The following is a 17147-nucleotide window of genomic DNA, read 5'->3' as shown; positions in this document are numbered from 1 at the left end:
TGCTTTGTTACAGGCAGTGTTGGTAAATAGGGGAGAAAGGGCAGAAATTAGAAATGAAGAGTTATGTTCATGTTCTGTGGTAGGTATGGTGAGATCTCTGAGCAGTTGTTTGAAATGGTAGATGGATAGATCTGCCCCTGAAATGATTGGATTTAGTGCCCCAAAAGCTTGCATTTTTGTGTGGCTCATCTTGGAAATAGAGAGGGCTCCTATGTTGTTGGCGAAGTTGCTCCCAGTTACTTTTGACTGTAAGGCCATACGTGAAATCTGTCTTCTTGTTTCACTGGTATTGACTGCAGAAGTATGGAGGTAGATTTACGAAAAAAAATCCATCTAGTTTGGAGGGTGTTTGAACAAAAAAATTATTTATTTCGGCGTAGGAGTGTTTATGTAACTCTTTAATTCCTTTTGCTCGTGAGGTGGTACTTCCACCACGAGGCCTGGTTTGGCTCCAGAGATTTTTGATGCTTTCCTCTGTTTTGGCAATGTGGAACGTGGGGTATCCACTGTAAATAAGGTGCTGTGCTCTGCCTACCATGTCTCCTAAGACCTGGTTTGGGGTAGACGTATGTGATCCTGTGCTCAGATGTTGTGGTTTTAATGGCTTACATTATTGTATGTAATGGAAGGGCTTCGTTAATATCTGTAGCAGCTGCTTGAAATTTTAGTGTAAAAAAAGCCAGTTGAGACAAGCAGAGGAAGATTTGACAGCTTGGAATAAGAGTGGGCATCCACATCAAACAAGTGGCTTCGGAGTCCTCGGCAGAGCGAGTGAAAATATGCATCTAACTTGCATAACTCTGCAGTAACTTGCATAATGTGCATTGTGTTCTTGCTATTGGTTTGTCTTTGGCAGAAAATCATGATGGTCTTCGTTGCAGAGAAGGAGCTTTTCAGGCTTCGTGTTGGCTGGGCTGGGCTGGGGGAGAGGGGAAGGAGGGGAGCTGGAGATGAGGAAACTCCAGCGTCATCTTCAAGCAGGAGGTGAACTATCCTGGTTTTTTTCAGCTTTTTGGGTGTGTTTTTTAAAATGTGGTTGCATTGCCTGCGTTGGATTGACGATGAGCTCTGTGGTGAGACTTTTAAATCACTCCAGAGCAACTTTTGCAGCAGGAGAACTGCGGGTCTGTGCGTGCTGGGCTCTGGAAGGAGAGCGCTGCTTGCTCCAACCTCTTCCACCACAGGTTTTCCCAGTGCTCGAGGTATGGAGCTTGTGGGAACCCCTTGCTCTACCTGCTTCCCTTGTGGCTGCACATGCAGCCACCCCATTTTCTGTCTGATTTCTGAGTGATTTTAGCAGAGCCTTTAGGTCCAGTGAGCTGAGAGAGAAACGGAATCCAGACAAGGCTCCTAGCAGGGAGGCTGGTGCTGAGTGAGTCTTTGCTGCTAATTCAGGTTGAGCTCAGTGTATTGGTACAAAATGGCTCACAAGTATCTTAAGGCATAATGAATTAACTCTCTGTTTCGTGAAATCCAGAATCAGCTGAGCCTGAATTCTGGAATTTTGTGATACGGTGAAATACAGCAGCACTGTGCTGTGGGAGCCAAGGCTGTCCAGTTTAATGAAAAGCTGTTTTTTTCCTCTGAGTTTAGCATTTGGCTGCAGAAGTAAATTCCAGGGTACTAAGTGGCATGTGGTGGCTTTGGGAATCGGGGTTTTCTTAGGGTTGTTGAGACCTTGTGTTGGTGTTTCTTGTGGGGAAAAAAGAATTTATTCTCTTGTTGTGAAGCTGGAGAGAGGCAGTTCCAGAGTAACTGAGCAGCTGCTAAATAATGCATGTGTATACCTTCAAGGTTTTGATTTTTTCCCAAGATTTTTTTAAAGCTTTTAATCAGATGTGAGACCAGCATTTAGCTTGATTTATTTTTTTTAAATGTATTTATGTTTTAAAAGGAATTCGATGTGCAGTATAGGCTTTTGCCAGATTTCTCCTGTGCAGGGGAACGAGGTTGGCAAGAAACAGAGCTGGTTCTCTGGTCCTGGGGCAGTTATGTTTTTAGGTAAATACAGTGTTTTACAAATTAAAATGCTCAAGCATTTTCTTGCTAGTCCAGGTGTATTAAAAACGAGCTTTTGAGATAAGTGAAGCTGTGGCAACTTGTTAAGGGGGAGCTTGTAAGCACTGAGAGGGGCTTGTTAATGTTTATTTTTTAAGAAAGCAGAAAATCTTGGAGGTGGAAAAAACCAGGTCTTGGTATGTGAACCATTCCCTAATATGTTGCCACATGGTGGTGCACTGGATTTAGTTGTCTGTCAAAATGAAAGCTGAGCATGGAAGGTTTGCTACAACCATATTTTATTATTATTATTATTGTAATGTTCTCAAATGCCTTTGGTGTTGGTGCTGCTGGAGGATTTTGGTTCCTATCTGTGTTGTTAAATTAATTCTGGGAAATAGAAACTTAGGTTCTCCCAACTGGAAGTGATACACAGGTGCCTGGAAATAGTTTGAATACTGAATTAACAGAGAATTCAATTCCCTTATAGTTTTTTAAGTAACAGAAGTAGCAGCTCTTTGCAGAAATGTTTCATGTTGTGGTCATCTGACACATCTGAAAATTGGGAACATTAATAAACTTGAAGCTAAAATGGAGAGCTAAGTATGTGAAAAGAGATTTGTTTGATCTGAGTAAATCTGAGCAGCTAAGAAAAATATAAATAAAAAGTATGAAGAAAAACTGAAAGTCGGGGTCTCTGTAAATCAGTACAGATAAAATCAACCAATTATTTTATTTTGTTATTAATTCATATTACTCATAGATCTCCAATATAAAATCTGTATGGCTAAATGTATGGAAAACTGAGCAGTGCTGACAGAGCTGCTCTGGGTGTCACATTGAGTGTGGTCACAGATGGGCAACAGGCATTCAGTCCAAAGAAATGAATTTCCCTCTTTTTACCTGCCTGCATTAATTTGATCCTCATAAATGATACAAATTCTTGGCTGTTTCCAAGTGCCAAGTTAAATAGCAGTGAAAAACAGTCCAGTCCTTCAGGTGCCTCCTTCAGGCTGTGGTGTTTTGTTTTCTGTCTTTGGATACATCTTTCCTGACTTCTATAATATTTGCCTGTCAGCTGAGTGTCTGTTTTCAGTTATTTAGAGTAACAGAATGTTTTGGTGTCTCTACAGATGTGAATTGTCTTCTGCAGTAAATTACATGAAAAAGGTTCACAGTGGCTGAACCATTAGAGTTTTTTTAAATCGCAGAGTGAGTCCCTGAGGATGTTTTCACAAACTTTTTTGCCTTCTTTTCTTTCAAATAGAGTTGGAAAAAACAGCAATGAGAGCAATACTCATTATAGTTTTAAATAAGCAGTTGTGAAGATCTCAAGTTAAAAGCCAGAATAAGTGTCTTTAATTGTGTCTTCAATAAAAAAAAAAAGTTTTGAATATAGCTGAAGATACTTTGAATGTACTTTTTTTGCCATTACGTCACCAGGATTCAAAGTACTCAAACACTTGAACATATGTTAATGATCCTGAGACATTGTCTCAACAGATTTTTATAATATTGACTTCAGAATTTTAACACTAATGTCCCATTTGAAGGGGAGAGAAAAAAAAAAGAAGTGGAAACCACTCCAGCAGTCCACTGGAATGTGAATTGCTCACAGAGGGTAAAATTTTAAATCATTAACTAATGACATAGTTGTTATATGAAACCAGAGTAGCCATACAGTAGGTTTTATGTTCCAGGGAGACTGTAGTAACCTGTAGTAACCCAAGATTTGATTTAGGGTTGCAGTTAGCAGGCAGAAGTGCACTGGCAGATGGGGATGATAATTTGCCTGAATATCCTGTATTCAGTCAGTCTGTAACCTGCAGTGTGATCATTTCTTCACAGTGCTTGTTGTCACCTCAAATTCATACTGGTTTCAATGTGGTGATTTAACTAAAGTGTTCAGAAGTTTAACGTGCCTTAAAAAAAAAAAAAAAACCTCAACAAAGTTGACCTACATTTTGTTAATTCAGTATTCAGAAATGCAAATAGCATTTTCTGACATAATCAGTAAAATGCAGCGTGATCGATGCCACGCTTCAGCTTTTGGAGTTTTAAGCAGAACATTCCAAATAAGCCTCTGGATAACAGGTCCATTTTTGTTTCTCTAAAGGGATAAAAACTGAAATGCTGAGAAAGGGCCAAGAGAAATGGAACTCCCTGACTTGGTCACTGTTGTGAAGGACGTTCCTGTTCCCCTCATAGATAGGTTTGGCTGTGGGAAGTTTGTTTTGCCATCATGGAACTCTTAATTTATGAGTTTGACTGTCATGTAGAAGTTACTGTTCTGACATGAAAATGGTTGCAAATTAGATCTATCAGTCCCACAGTTTTTATATATGTGTCAAATCTTAATTATTCCTTCTATAAATAAGTGCACTTTTGTTACCTGCTGAATTTCGAGCTGTTGGCAATGGCCACCATGGTTGGGACTCAGTAGTACATTTTCAATTTAAAATCCAGTTTCAGGCAATCCTGGATATGGAAATGATATCAAACTTTGGGGTTGAATTTGTCCATTACTCATGCCCAGCCAACAGAGATTCAGACAATTATATTTTAAGTTTTTTGTCCACAAAAAACTTTTTAAAAAAAAAAAAAAGAGTGGGGAAAGCAAACATTCTTCCATAGGTTTTGCTCACTGTGTGAATCTATAAGGGAAAATGTGGCTCATCCCTCTTTCTCCTCCCTGCCTGGGGATATGTCTTGCTGGGAGAGCAGTGAGGAATGTGGATATATGTAGGGCTAGGGTGTGAAATCCTGATTTTTGGGGCTGTGGAGCCCAGGCAGAGGCTGCTGGTGGGACAGGGAATAGTTTTGGTGTTTGGGATGGGCTCCCAACCCGCCCTGCCCAGAGCAGTGAGTGTTCCCCTGATGGAGGCTGAGGGTCTCTGCCCACCCATTTGGGTGGTTTTGTGTGTCCCCTTGTCCCTGCTCAGAATTATTTCCAGAAAGGGATGGAATCTTCCAAGCTGGAACAAGAGAAGGGCTGATAAAACCATAATGGACCAAGCCTGTTTTAGATGTTTATAAAGGCCACATCTGGATTGCTGGTGAGGATTGTAAACCACCCCCTGCCTCTCAGCAGTGGAAACCTGGCTGGAAAAATCTCCCAGAAACATTCAGCAGCATCTCCTGAGTCTCCATGAGTCGGTTCTAGTGGATGTTCCTGCTCTAAGCTGCATTTCCAGCTCAAACAGGGTGACATCTTGCTGGGTTTAAATGGTTTGCTGAACTCTCAGAGCTGCAGGCAGGCACAGAGGAGGAAAAAAAAATCCTTTTGTGCTTTAATGTCATCACAGACACTTTCAAGAGTTACATGCTGGAAATGTTAATCTATAAATTCTGCTTTTGCTGGAGTTTGTGGGGAGCTTGCTTTATTTTTACTTGGAGAGGTTGAGACATAAAATGGACATGGATGGGATGAATATGGAAAGCATAAGTAGCATCTAAATAGATCTGAGTGAAAATGTGTTCCACGTGATCTGCTGTGGTATAATTTTGGCTTTTTTTTTGTATTTCTGGAATGTTTACTGTAAGACAAGAAAAAAAAAAAATCCAAGAGTCTTACACAGTCCAGTCCTTTCAGTGCCAGCTGTAACACAGTAAAAATATCAACTTTAACTAAATGAGCAGAGAAAGTCCTGCTCTAAAGCTTGTAGGCTTTATTCAGCTGTTATCAAAATGATCACTTGTAAAGTGCCACTTCTTGTTTTCTTTGTACAAGATAATAAAGTGTGATTTGTCAAAAAAGAACCCAATTATTAGAAGTGATTGGCTGCACTAGAAACAAGAATTCTATTATCTAGAAAATTTATGGCGAGTTAAAGCTGAATAAATATATGATAGACTTGGATTCTAAGGGTGTCAGGGGGTTTGAAATGGGATTTTTTCTTTATTTGTTTTTTCAAGAAGCTGTTAGTCTCTTCTGAATGTTTATTAATATATTTAAAGCCTGGCAGATGGGTAAATAAGACTCTTCAGGAGCTATTTTGTACAGAGGAGCAGCCCCAAATAATGCATCCATTATTTGATGCATCTGATCTGTCAAAATCTAACGGGTATGTAACTTTTAAAATGTTTCTAAAATATCCGGACAGGTTTGTAGGAGGCAAATATTTCATGAATCTCAGCCTGTAGTTACAGTTTGCGTGTTGGTGACATTGTTTAAAGTCAGATCCTCTCTGCTGTGTGGCTGGCCAGTTGTTTGCTGCCACTGTTGCAAACCTTATTTTCCTGGTAGCAAGTGAAGTATTGATTTTTATTCACTGCCATGCTCTCCCCCACCCCCTCAGCTTTCTGCTTCCTGACTTGTCCTCCAGGATTCCCAGCGGAATTGGCAGTAAAATGAATCTTGCTGTTTCCTGGCCTGCTGTAATCAGCAGTAAAATTTGAGACTTTCTTGTTTATTTGATTATTTGCAAAGCTTGGCTGTTCCCCTGGTGTGTGGGACTCCTCCCCTGGTCTCCAGGAGCCAGAGGGAGGGATGTGTTTCCAGCTCTTCAGTTCCTGCCTTTGGGAACACTTTGGGCTTGATAACTCATTTTCCAGCCTCATAATCACCATAAAGAAGTTCTGCCACAAAGGTGCTGTTACAGTGGACACGTGTAGAAGAATCCAGGTGTATTTTTTTTTAAAGCAGTGGTAGTAAAGAATTTTTTTAAAAGATAAAAATTTTATACAAAGTGATTCTGGGCATGCATTTAACAATTGGCAGACAGTGCTGCTTTATTTCTGTCCACAAAAGCTGTCTTGTATTTTCATGCCTGGATATTTACATACTTGCATTCGTTACCCATGAGTGCACGTACATGTGGTTACCAGGGATCTGATTTCAGGAAAGCTTTCACAGGATGCTTTGAGTTGGAAAGGACCTTAAATCTCATCCAGTTCCACCCCTGCCATGGGCAGGGACACCTTCCACTGTCCCAGGTTGTTCCAAGCCCCATCCAGCCTGGCCTTGGACATTTCCAGGAATCCAGGGGCAGCCACAGCATCTCTGCCCACTCTGTGCCAGCTTCCCACCCTCACAGGGAACAATTTTTTCCTTATATCCATCCCATCTTACCCATCCCTCTGTCAGTTTGAAGCCATTCCCTGTGTCCTGTCCCTTCATCCCTTGTCCCCAGTCCCTCTCCAGCTCTCCTGGAGCCCTTTAGGCACTGGAAGGGGCTCTAAGGTGTTCTAGAGACTTCTCCAGGCTAACACTCCCAACCCTTTGTTTGTCTCCATGTCAGAGTTTCTCCATCTCTCAGAGCTTTTTCAGCCTCCTGGTGTTTCTGCAGCAGGTCCCCTTGGTAAAGCTCAGAATGGTGAGTGTAGATTTTGAAGTTGGTTTAAAGTGTGAGGTTTGCCAGTTTTTCCTAGTGATAGATAGAGGCATTCTGCAGAGGAGAGGTCAGTAGTGACACATTCCAAGAAAATATTTAATCATTTATATACCTGCTTCAGCCAAGCACAAAGAAAGGTCTAACATTTACCACCTGGAGAGAAAAGTACAATTATAAAGTATCTCATTACATGTTCACAAAACCCTTAAAAATTTTTAAAGATGGGCTTATGGGACTTCTTTTAATTAACCTTGGTTAAAGATACACATTAACAATTTGATGAATGCACTGTAAAGTGAAGCATTTCGGGGAAAGCACTTCAAATACGTATTTCACAGGGATTTTTGGAATTAATCTTTGACCTTTTGGGGTTTTTTTAAATTCTCTCCCTTGCCTTGTTTTGCTTTCTTGCCTTTTTATCTTCTCATCAGAAGACCTGGAGTGCAGCAGCTGCCTCTTTGTGCTCTGATGCTGTAGGAGCTCACGGGGCTGATATGTTTGGTGGCAGTGTCCAGGGATAATTCTGGTGTGGCAGTGCTGGGTTAATGGTTGGACTCCATCCCAGATTTTTTCCTAGTTTTGTGATTCTGTGAGAAGCTGTAGTGGGTGTTTGGGGCTGAGGTGGTGCAGTGAGGAGGAACCCTGGACAATACTGTAGGGTCAGATTGTCTCCTGGGAGGTTAGCCAGGGTGGTGTAGGAGCTGTCTTAAAAAGAGAGAGATGTTGTATGTGTTGAAATTTAGGAAGATAAAGGTCTTTTATCACCTCCAGTCGATGTTGAGCTGTTTTGAAAAGGAGGAGAGGTATGAAAAATAACCAGAATAATAGACTAAGTACTCCAGGGCTCTTCTCAGCGTGCCTTCAGAATGAATGGCAGAATGTCCCATTTGGGTTAAAGGAAATGCTTGCTCCTGCATCATACTTAAAAAGAAATGGTTTCCAAAATTGTTTATCCTAAACAGGATTAACTGGCAGCAATTTGCCTTTGTTACAACTGATGCACCCTTATGAAGGCACTGAAAACCAGTATTACAAAATTACTGATTGTGTTTCAGCATGTGAGCTGTGTGTCATCAGTCATAGAATGGTTTGGATTGCAAGGAGCATTAAAGATCAGCCAGTTCCGTGGGCAGGGACACCTTCCACTAGACCAGGTTGCTCCAAGCTCCATCCAGCCTGGCCTTGAACATGTCCAGGACAGGGCAGTAGAGGAAGGAAGGGTAAAATTGCATTACAGTGACCATCTGAACACATCAGGTGTTTGTGCTTGGATTTACCCTGAGCTCACTGACAGTTCTGTGCTGGTTATGGGTGCTGGAAGATAATTACCTTTGCCAAGTCATTTGTTGGCCAGCTGCCATTTCTCATTACTTTTTATGATGTGAAGCTGATTTTTTTGAGAATCCACAAGTTGAAAACGTTTTTGAGAGTTTTGGAAGTGGAGAAGGTGGAAAGGTTATGTTAGTTTGGGGAATTAAGAAAAGGAAAAGAATACTGAATGCAATCTGCAGAGCAATTCATTTGCTAATTACACATTGACATAAATTGGAAAGTCCCAGAAGGAGGGGGTTTACAGCATAACTGAAAAACAATTTGCATCTGTGTAGAGGTCTGTGCTTATCCACAAAGGAATGAGATTTTAACTGGATTTGTTTAATCGGGTTTATCGTGAGTGCAGAGTTGTGGGCTTCCTTTTTCCTCACATTGCAGGATCTCCTGTCTCTCTGGAAGATTCCCTCTTGTGTTGAGATTAAATATGTCAAAGAAGGATGTATGGTGAAGTTTAATGGAGATTGAAAGTAAAACTTCAGAAAAACCAGGAAGTGTCCTTCTGAATTTTAGAGTGGATTGAATGCATGAATGTTTCTGGCTCCAGATTACCATGATAAAACTGACAGCTTAATGCAAACTCAGCCCTGAAATTCAATTGCCTTTTTATTTTTTTTTTTCCCCCTGCCCTCTACGAAATCTGAAACACTCCAGCTAATTCTTGCTGTCTCTTCTGGGAAGGTTGCTAACAACTAATTGTACACACTAATTACATGCTAACTAGTATTGCTACAAAGAGCATTCAGTGTTAGTATTATGATAGTTTGGGGTTTTTTTTCCCTATAAATCTTTCATTCTTGTTGGTGCCCAACATGTTACCCTGCAGTTGCCTCCACTTTCCCTTTAGAAAGACAAAAATTTGAACAAAACTGGAAATCCAACTTGACAGTTTTGAAATAGGAGTCTGTTTGGGTCTCATGCCTGTATTTACTTGTGCTCTTGCTGCTGCACATCATTATAAATTGCCTGTTTAGCATCGTTCTGGCAGGCAAGGGAGCTCTGAGAGCAGAATGTTTTTAAAAATGCCGCTTGTGGCAGTGATGGATTCTTTTCAGTACCTTTAAATCAATCAGTTGCTTATCTTAAACATAGGAGATAAATACTGTTACTATCTCATGATACAAAACTGTAATAATATTAAAAGGAGAAAAATGAGCTCTCAGACCCAGGAAACAACCTCAGCAAATTCCCAAGGGCCAGGTGCCATTTCCACGGGGTGCAGAGTAGCATTTAGTAACCAAAAAGAAGAGATCAGAAGGAGGTTTTGCTTTTTAATTTTTCAAGGTGTCCTTTCAAGAGAAGTCCTAAATAGATTAAAACTCTGCCATTTCATTTTGTATAATATGTTGGATTAAGCCCTGAAGTACAGAACTTTGCTGACCTTGTGTAGTTGTGGTTCTGTTCAAATACAGTTTCCACAGTGGTGAGTTTCTGATGCCCCAGATGGTTCTGGTTCTTTCCCTCAACATCCAAAATTTATTTGTTTCACCAAACTCTCCTCAAATAACACTTACAATCTTCTTAAATTGTAAATCTAAAAATATTGATTATGGCTTTGCAACATAAAAAAATAATTACCTGTGCTCCTAAATCCAAGAAAAAAAACCGAAAAAAACCCAAAAAAAACCCAACACAATCACCACCTGAGAATAAAATCAAGCAAACCAAAATAAAGCACAGAAAGAATTCCCAGTAACATTAGCAGGGATTTAAGCTGTGAGCATGAAACTACTCCTGGAAATGTTGAAGGTGACCTTGTGGTGGTGACCAGGGGGACACAGCAGTACAATTTTTAGCAAGGTGACCTGGCACTCAGCCTGCCACTCTCCAGCCCCTTGAGAAAGGGACATGTGCATTTGTCTGAGTAATGTTTATACTAAAACACAGAAGTAACTCTGGTTTTATTTTGGAAATGCCTTCAATGAGCACTAAAAGATAGATAAGAGTAAAATAAGTCTGGGCTGACTCATTGCAGAATGTGCTGAGATAATCCTGAATTCCTGTTAAGGTTAATATCTGTTTAGCTTAGGCTTTGTTTATCCTTGTGCTGTGGGTAGGGGGTGTTGGAATTCACTTGAAATAATTTTAGAAATTCATAGGCAAAAATTCATTATTTTTTCAGCAAACAATGCTCATAGTAATTAGCAAATGTTGCTGATGATGAAAGGCTGAAGTAAAATGTTTCCACTGGCCACTTAAAATTCCAGGTGGAGTCAGATGGGAAAACAAAACTTTTTGGTGGTTGCTGTTTTTAAGCTATTTTCCAGTAACTGCCAGCCCAATACATGCTGCTCTTTAATAAAAAAAAAATTAAAAAAAAAAAAAAATCTGCAATTTTCTTTAGGAAGACGATTTCTTAAGTCCCACTGTAGGTGGTCTTTGTATGAAAGCCTTCAAATAACAAATGGCTTTATCTTCTCTTCTGCTAATAAGGTCAGTAAAGGTTTCTCTTTTGGATAATAATAACAAGTTTCAAAGGCATCAGAATCCTGAGTGGAAAATGCCTTCAGAGTTATCAGGTGATTGGCAGCTGCTGCTGCTAGGAAGTGTTTTACAGGAATAAACTGGTTTTCTTGCTTTAATTAGGACCATATGTGTGCAGCAACTGTGATTGTCTGGGAGGCTGCATCCTGTATTTTCAAACAGCTGATAAAATATTGCAGTTGTGGAAATGACTACCAAGTCCAGTGGTCTTTGAAAACTTTTGATTTTGTTTTCGATTTATTCATTCAAAGCAATCAAACTTTGGTCTTGTGCCGTAACAAAATAAATACCAAATATTTTCCTCGGGTGATAAAGTAACTGTTTGGACCCAATATCCAAAAACACATTTTAAAAACCCACCAAATTTCAGCTTACTAAACAACTAAAACACCTGTAAATAGTTGTTTTCTTTGCAAAGTCTGCATGGATTAGCTTCTCTATAATCAGCTGTATTGTATGGCAAATAATAGCAAAAAATATATTGAACAAGAGAAATGAATATGAACATGTTAAATTCTTGATTTGTGTTCTAGTGAAAGGGACCACTAAGTATTTGCTAGAGAAGTCACTTTTTAATTCTAGAAACAAATTAACACCTGCCAGCTGAAGGGAGAGCTTGGATGCTGGACCTAAAGATACTTCTTTGGGTAAAAGTGACCACTAACACCCTTCCCTCTGGAAAACAACCCATCTATTTATGGCACTTCCCAGAGGATAAATGCAGCCCTTGGAACAGTCACAGGAAATAATACCAGTGTGCCTCCAGACCATGAGCTGCCTTTGGTCCAAGTGGCCAAATATGCCACTTTCCTTGGTTGTTGGGGTGACCACATCTCATTATTCCTGCCTTGTGTGGAGCCAGGAGGTGTCAGGAGATGTCCCAGGGCTCTCCCTGCCCATCACTGACTCCCCTCTCTGCTGGCTGGGGTTTTTTGTTGGTTTGGGTTTTTTTTCTGTTTATCCACAAACACCACTGTGGATCCATTTCAGCCTTTTTCAGGAGAAGCTGAGCCAGATGTTCTGTTGTCCCTCAGCTGAGGATGTGTGACTGAAAGAGGCAGTGTCCTGCTCATCTCTGATCCTCCTAATTTGGCAGTAATTGTCTTCCAGACAAGGCTCTCTGCCATCATGGGTATTTTCACTTCAGCCATTTGGCTTTCTTGCAGGGGTCCTAAATAATGCAGTACTTAAAAATCTGGAAGGACTTTTTCAGTCAAGTATTCAAACTGTTGCTGGAGCCATTTCCATATCTGTAAAAAGGAAATACTGCTGTGCCTGTTCCTTACCAGATGCTCAGGAGCAGGAGAATTTTCATTTTTTTGGTTGAAAAAGTTTGAGGTGAAGGCATCTTCCATTTTGTTCCATGTGTTTGAATGGGTTTTGGGTTTGGTGGGGTTTTTTTGATAAAATAATGCTTGACAATAAAGAATTTAGGTGTGGCTTTGTCCTGTGTGCATGTAAATAAAGTGAGTTTGTTTAGAAGTTGGTGGAGGAAGTGCAGGTGCTGTAGGATGCAGCTGATCCCACTGTTGCTTTTGTCTCCTTTAGGATGTCACGAATCTTGGGCACTCCACTAACAGTGAAGAACCCTGTACAGATTTTCACTGACTTCTGTGCATAGAGAATGGAGTTAAAGGGAGTTCAAAATCCTAATTTGACAGCTTTGTCACCAGCTTTGTCACACTGTGTGTCAGCACTGGGGCTTGGCTCCATGGCAGTGTAACCAGGGATACAGATTTGCAGAGTGCCACCATTTAGCTCCTCTTCACAGGAGAAGGAGAAGAAGAGGGGAAAACTTGGCAGAAGAAATTCAGTGGTTGTTGGTGGTGCTCTGCCTCTCTAAGTTTAGCAGCCTTGGGGGTGGTTGTTAAAATGAGCTCTCAGATTTTGAAATCTGTTGGGAGCAGCGTTAGGTAACGTGGCTCTTCAGCGTGCTGGAAGTCCATCAGTGCTGCCAAACCCCCAACACCTGGCTGAATTTAATCAGTAATTCACTAAAAATTCAGTAAAAATTCTTGCAGGCAGGAATTGTGTTGTGTGCTCACAGATGAGCTCAGGGCAGAGTTTTAAATTGTGGTTTGTGGAGGTTTCATGTCACACCCAAGTCCCGTCGCTCCACTCCATAGAGGCAAACCTGATCTCAGCATCAGCAGGGACTGGTTGTTTTGCCACTGTAGAGAAACTTCTTGTGTCTGTTACGCAGCTAGGAGAACAATATAGAGGGTTATGGAAAGGCTGCATTATTCCAGGGGCCTTTTGGATGGTTTTCACAGTTTCTATAGGATGTTAGCAAATGGCCCATTGCAAAAAGCTGCAAGTGAATTCGATAAAATTTCGCCTCTCCTAATTCTTTCTCTGATGGATTTTGTCAGCTGCCTTCCTGAGTGAGTACCAGCAACTTTTTTTTATGTTTATCCTTCAGCATAGCCTCAAAATCTAGTCTTAATTGCCTGTTTCTGAATTAAGTTATTTTTGCAAGATTGAGATACTTAGCACGATTATTCAGGAAAAGTCTTTGTTAGAAATTCTTCATTTTCTGCTTTTTTTGAAGTAAGAGCATTTCCTGCTCTTTTTCCCTGTGCATCTAAGGGAAATCAATACTCAGTTCTGAAAAGGGAGGGGGATTCATCTGAGATAATGACTTAACACTGGCTGTAGAGGGAAGTGGGATGCTGTTGTGAAGTGAGGGAAGAGATCACATGAACACTGGATTCTGATCGGATTTATCTTCTATAAATTTTGCTAGTCCATGGCACTGATAATGGGAAGAAAAAGTCCAAAGCCTGCATCTCAGTAGAAGAATTCTGTACTGCCCTATTCTGTGCTATATTTCTCTTTTCATGTATTCAGGAACCATAAATTTGCTGCACTCATTGTAAAATGAAATTTTCGTAGATTTTTAGAACTAAGGGTTTATGTTGTTTTTAATGAATTTCATTGGACTTTCAGTGATTTTAGTCTTCAAGGTGCTCTTGTCAGTGGAAAGATGCAGCAATGGGGAAGCCTTGGCAGAGCTGTTCCCTTGGCTTGTCTCCCTCATACCCATCCTTCCCCTCCTGTGAACTTAGAGCTGTGGTATTTTGGAATCTTGTCTCATCCTGCAGGTATTTGTGCCTTGGCCCCTGTACAGGACTTGGTGTGAGCTTAGCTCTGCTTCAAGGGGAGGCATTAACACAGGTATTTGTGTTTAGGGTTGGGAGGGGGTTGAATTTACAGCCAACTTTAAACTCCTGCCCTGAAATTCTCCCTTAGGACCAGATTAAATCATTCTGCAGGCTCAGCTCTGGGCTCAGTCTGGGATTTTAGTGGGGCTGTGTTGTGGTCTGTGGCACTAAGGATAAAACCCAGCTCACTACTGGAGCTTGACAGGGTAAGATTCATGATCAAAGTTTGCAATTTAGGAAATATTTGCAGGGCATTTAGCAGTTAGTGAAACTGTAACACTGTTCCACCTTTTTTTTGTGATCAGTGATTAGCAAGGTGGTATTTTATTTCCACTGGCAACTATGAGATTGCTTGCTCTATCTCTACTGTTAATGTCCCAGGAAGTAATTTAAGGGATGTCTGAATAGTTAGGATCTAGAAAAAGAACATAGGCCAGTATTTCTGCAGTAAATAGAAAACTGAGAAAAAGGAGAGCAAGGTAACTAACAGAAAACTGTAGGAAACATAGAGGAAAGCTTTTGAGGAATTCAATGTGATGTAAATGTCAATTAAAAAAAAAACCACCTTTCAGGTGTCACACAAGCTCCTTTTAGGTTTTATTCCTTGGCAGTATAGGTTTTCAAGATAAAAATACTAAGCTTTAATTTTCTACTGTGGAAAATAATTTAAAAGAAAAGGCTTATTGTTCATGCAAGACTGGCAGACTAGTGTTAGAGAGGGATTTTCTTTTTAAAAGCAGTGGGGTTTTTAACCCATTAATGTTATTTCAACCATTGTAAACACTTGTGTATAATTCTTTAATTAGTTTGTGCTGCTGTATGCACATGGAACAGCTGTAGGTAAACACCTGGTAAAAAAACACCTGGTAAAAACCTTTGAGTTGGTTACTGTGAGAGGAGGTTCCAGGCTCATGGAACTCCAGGAATTCAGGTTGGAAAGGGCTTCTGGAGGTCCTTGTTCCAAGCAGGGCTGAGGATGCTCTGAGCATTCTCCAGTTAAGTTTGGAGTATCTCCAAGGATGGAGACTGCACAGACTGTCTGGAACCCTACTAGAGTGTTTGACCATAGTAATTCCTAATATTTAGGAGGAATTTATCCTGCTGCAGCTTGGATCCATTGCCTCTTTTATTGCTCCTGTTCCTGCACCTCCACAAATTTCAGTCCATGTTCTCTGTAACCTCCTCAGCAGCTGTGTCTGCTTAAAATGTTAACTTTAGGATGTGCAAAGGAGTAATAAATTGCTTGTTTGTCCAGTGTTTCCCTCTTACTCAGGCGGTTCTGTGTTTACTTAAATATAATTCATCTGCAAAGATCCTTCTCTTCCACAATGTTTGTGGTGATTTTCAGTTCAAATATTCTATCCCTACCTTGGCTGTATTTATATCCTGAAGATACTGTGGCTGTAGATTCCTCCTTTAAAAATAATAGTTTTGTCATGCTCTCATCTAAGCCATTTTTTGGTTTAGTATAACCACCTGTTGGATGTAGCTGCTCTATTGTGCATGCACAGCTTTTAAGGTTTTCTAGAGTAAATAAAAATCCCACTTTTAACTAAGTCATAGTATGTGTCAAAACCCCCTCAGAATTGTTAAGCCATTTCATTTGAAAGGGATGTTCCTCTTTTTCAGCACTCTTCTTATAAAGATTAAATATGCTGGTTCTTGATTTATTGAGTGTTCCAGAAAAATACAAACTCTTCAACTATCAACTTTTTTTCATTTGCCCAATGATGTATCCAGATAAATGATTTGAGGATGAATAATGTATCTTCATCCTTAGTCTTGAATTCAGCTGAAGTTTGTATTCAAAATTTAGATGACATTCTTTACCTCTGAAATTCTACTTTCTCTGCTTTAAAATTCAGCAGTTCTTAATATCCCATGGCAATTTTGCATAGTACTTTGATATATTTTCTGTAAAACACACATAATCTGAGTCTTTGTAACTTCAGTAGGTATGAGAATGGCTCTTATAAGTATAAAGTGAATGTGAGGGAGCTTTTGGCAAAAGTGTTCCTGCTCTGCAGAAAATTAGAGTGAGGACTTTAATGGCACAAGGTGATTATGGCCTCCTCCAGAAATGAGATGATGATCCATAAACAGCTCAGTCTTCCTGAACAAGAAGCTTAAATGATGGGTTACTTCTAAATAAATTTACATCTGACAACTTTTTCCATTTTTTTATGGTGTTTTTTTGTTTTTTTTCCCTAAATGTATAACAATTTAAAAATAGAATTTGAGGTTATGCTGTATGAGGGAATTTTTTTTTTTTGTGGCATTAGTTCTGGGGCTCTTTGGTTTGGTTTTTTTTTTTTTTAGTTTTTTGGGTTTATTTTTTAGTTTTTGTGGGTAAGATAATTTTCCTGCTGCTTGACTTTTCCAGGACATTTAGGACTACAATATTCTAGGTACTACTTTTCACCTATAATACCCTATGGGCTTATTTTACCACAAAACCTGCAGATGTAAAACAAATTCATGCTTCATACAGCCTGTTGTTTTCACTGCCTCAAGAAGAATTTTAATAATGATAATTTTTATCATTATCTTAGCATTTAATCAGAATACCATGAACTTTTTTTTCAATACAGAAGATTCTGAAAAATTAGAGGCTAGAGGCTCTTCCCTGTAGAAAATCTGTACCTCATTTTACAAATCCCTGTGAATCCTGTCTTCAAAGAAAATAAAATTCCCTTTGTATCTCGCAATAAAATTCTGATATCTCCTTTTTTTAAGCTGCAGCTTTACATTTTGCAGTGCCCTTTGTTTTATTGCTGTAACACCAACTAGTCCATAAAAAGCCAAGTCCAAACTGCATCATGGTGGCAGGTTGCTTGTG

The 17147-nt window shown here is 39.9% G+C and overlaps 1 protein-coding gene across 6 annotated transcripts in view; it reads left to right on the top strand.

Annotated features, from left to right (window-relative positions):
- The window catches only part of CTDSPL (CTD small phosphatase like), a 77739-nt gene that overhangs the window by 1440 nt on the left and 59152 nt on the right, over positions 1–17147 (top strand). For 3 of the 6 annotated variants that reach the window (XM_056484618.1, XM_056484617.1, XM_056484616.1), the window contains exon 1: positions 485–1202. The exons of the other annotated variants lie outside the window; for them this stretch is intronic. In XM_056484618.1, the coding sequence (XP_056340593.1) occupies positions 1031–1202 (172 nt within the window). In that variant the 5' untranslated portion in view covers positions 485–1030. Of the gene's footprint in view, positions 1–484; positions 1203–17147 lie in introns of those variants that run through there. 6 annotated transcript variants of the gene reach the window in all.

Source organism: Oenanthe melanoleuca, chromosome 2 (genome assembly GCF_029582105.1).
Source record: "Oenanthe melanoleuca isolate GR-GAL-2019-014 chromosome 2, OMel1.0, whole genome shotgun sequence".
In the NCBI taxonomy this organism is placed as follows: Eukaryota; Metazoa; Chordata; class Aves; order Passeriformes; family Muscicapidae; genus Oenanthe; species Oenanthe melanoleuca.
The sequence above is the reverse complement of the archived record's forward strand: the minus strand, read 5'-3'. Positions and strand labels throughout refer to the sequence as shown.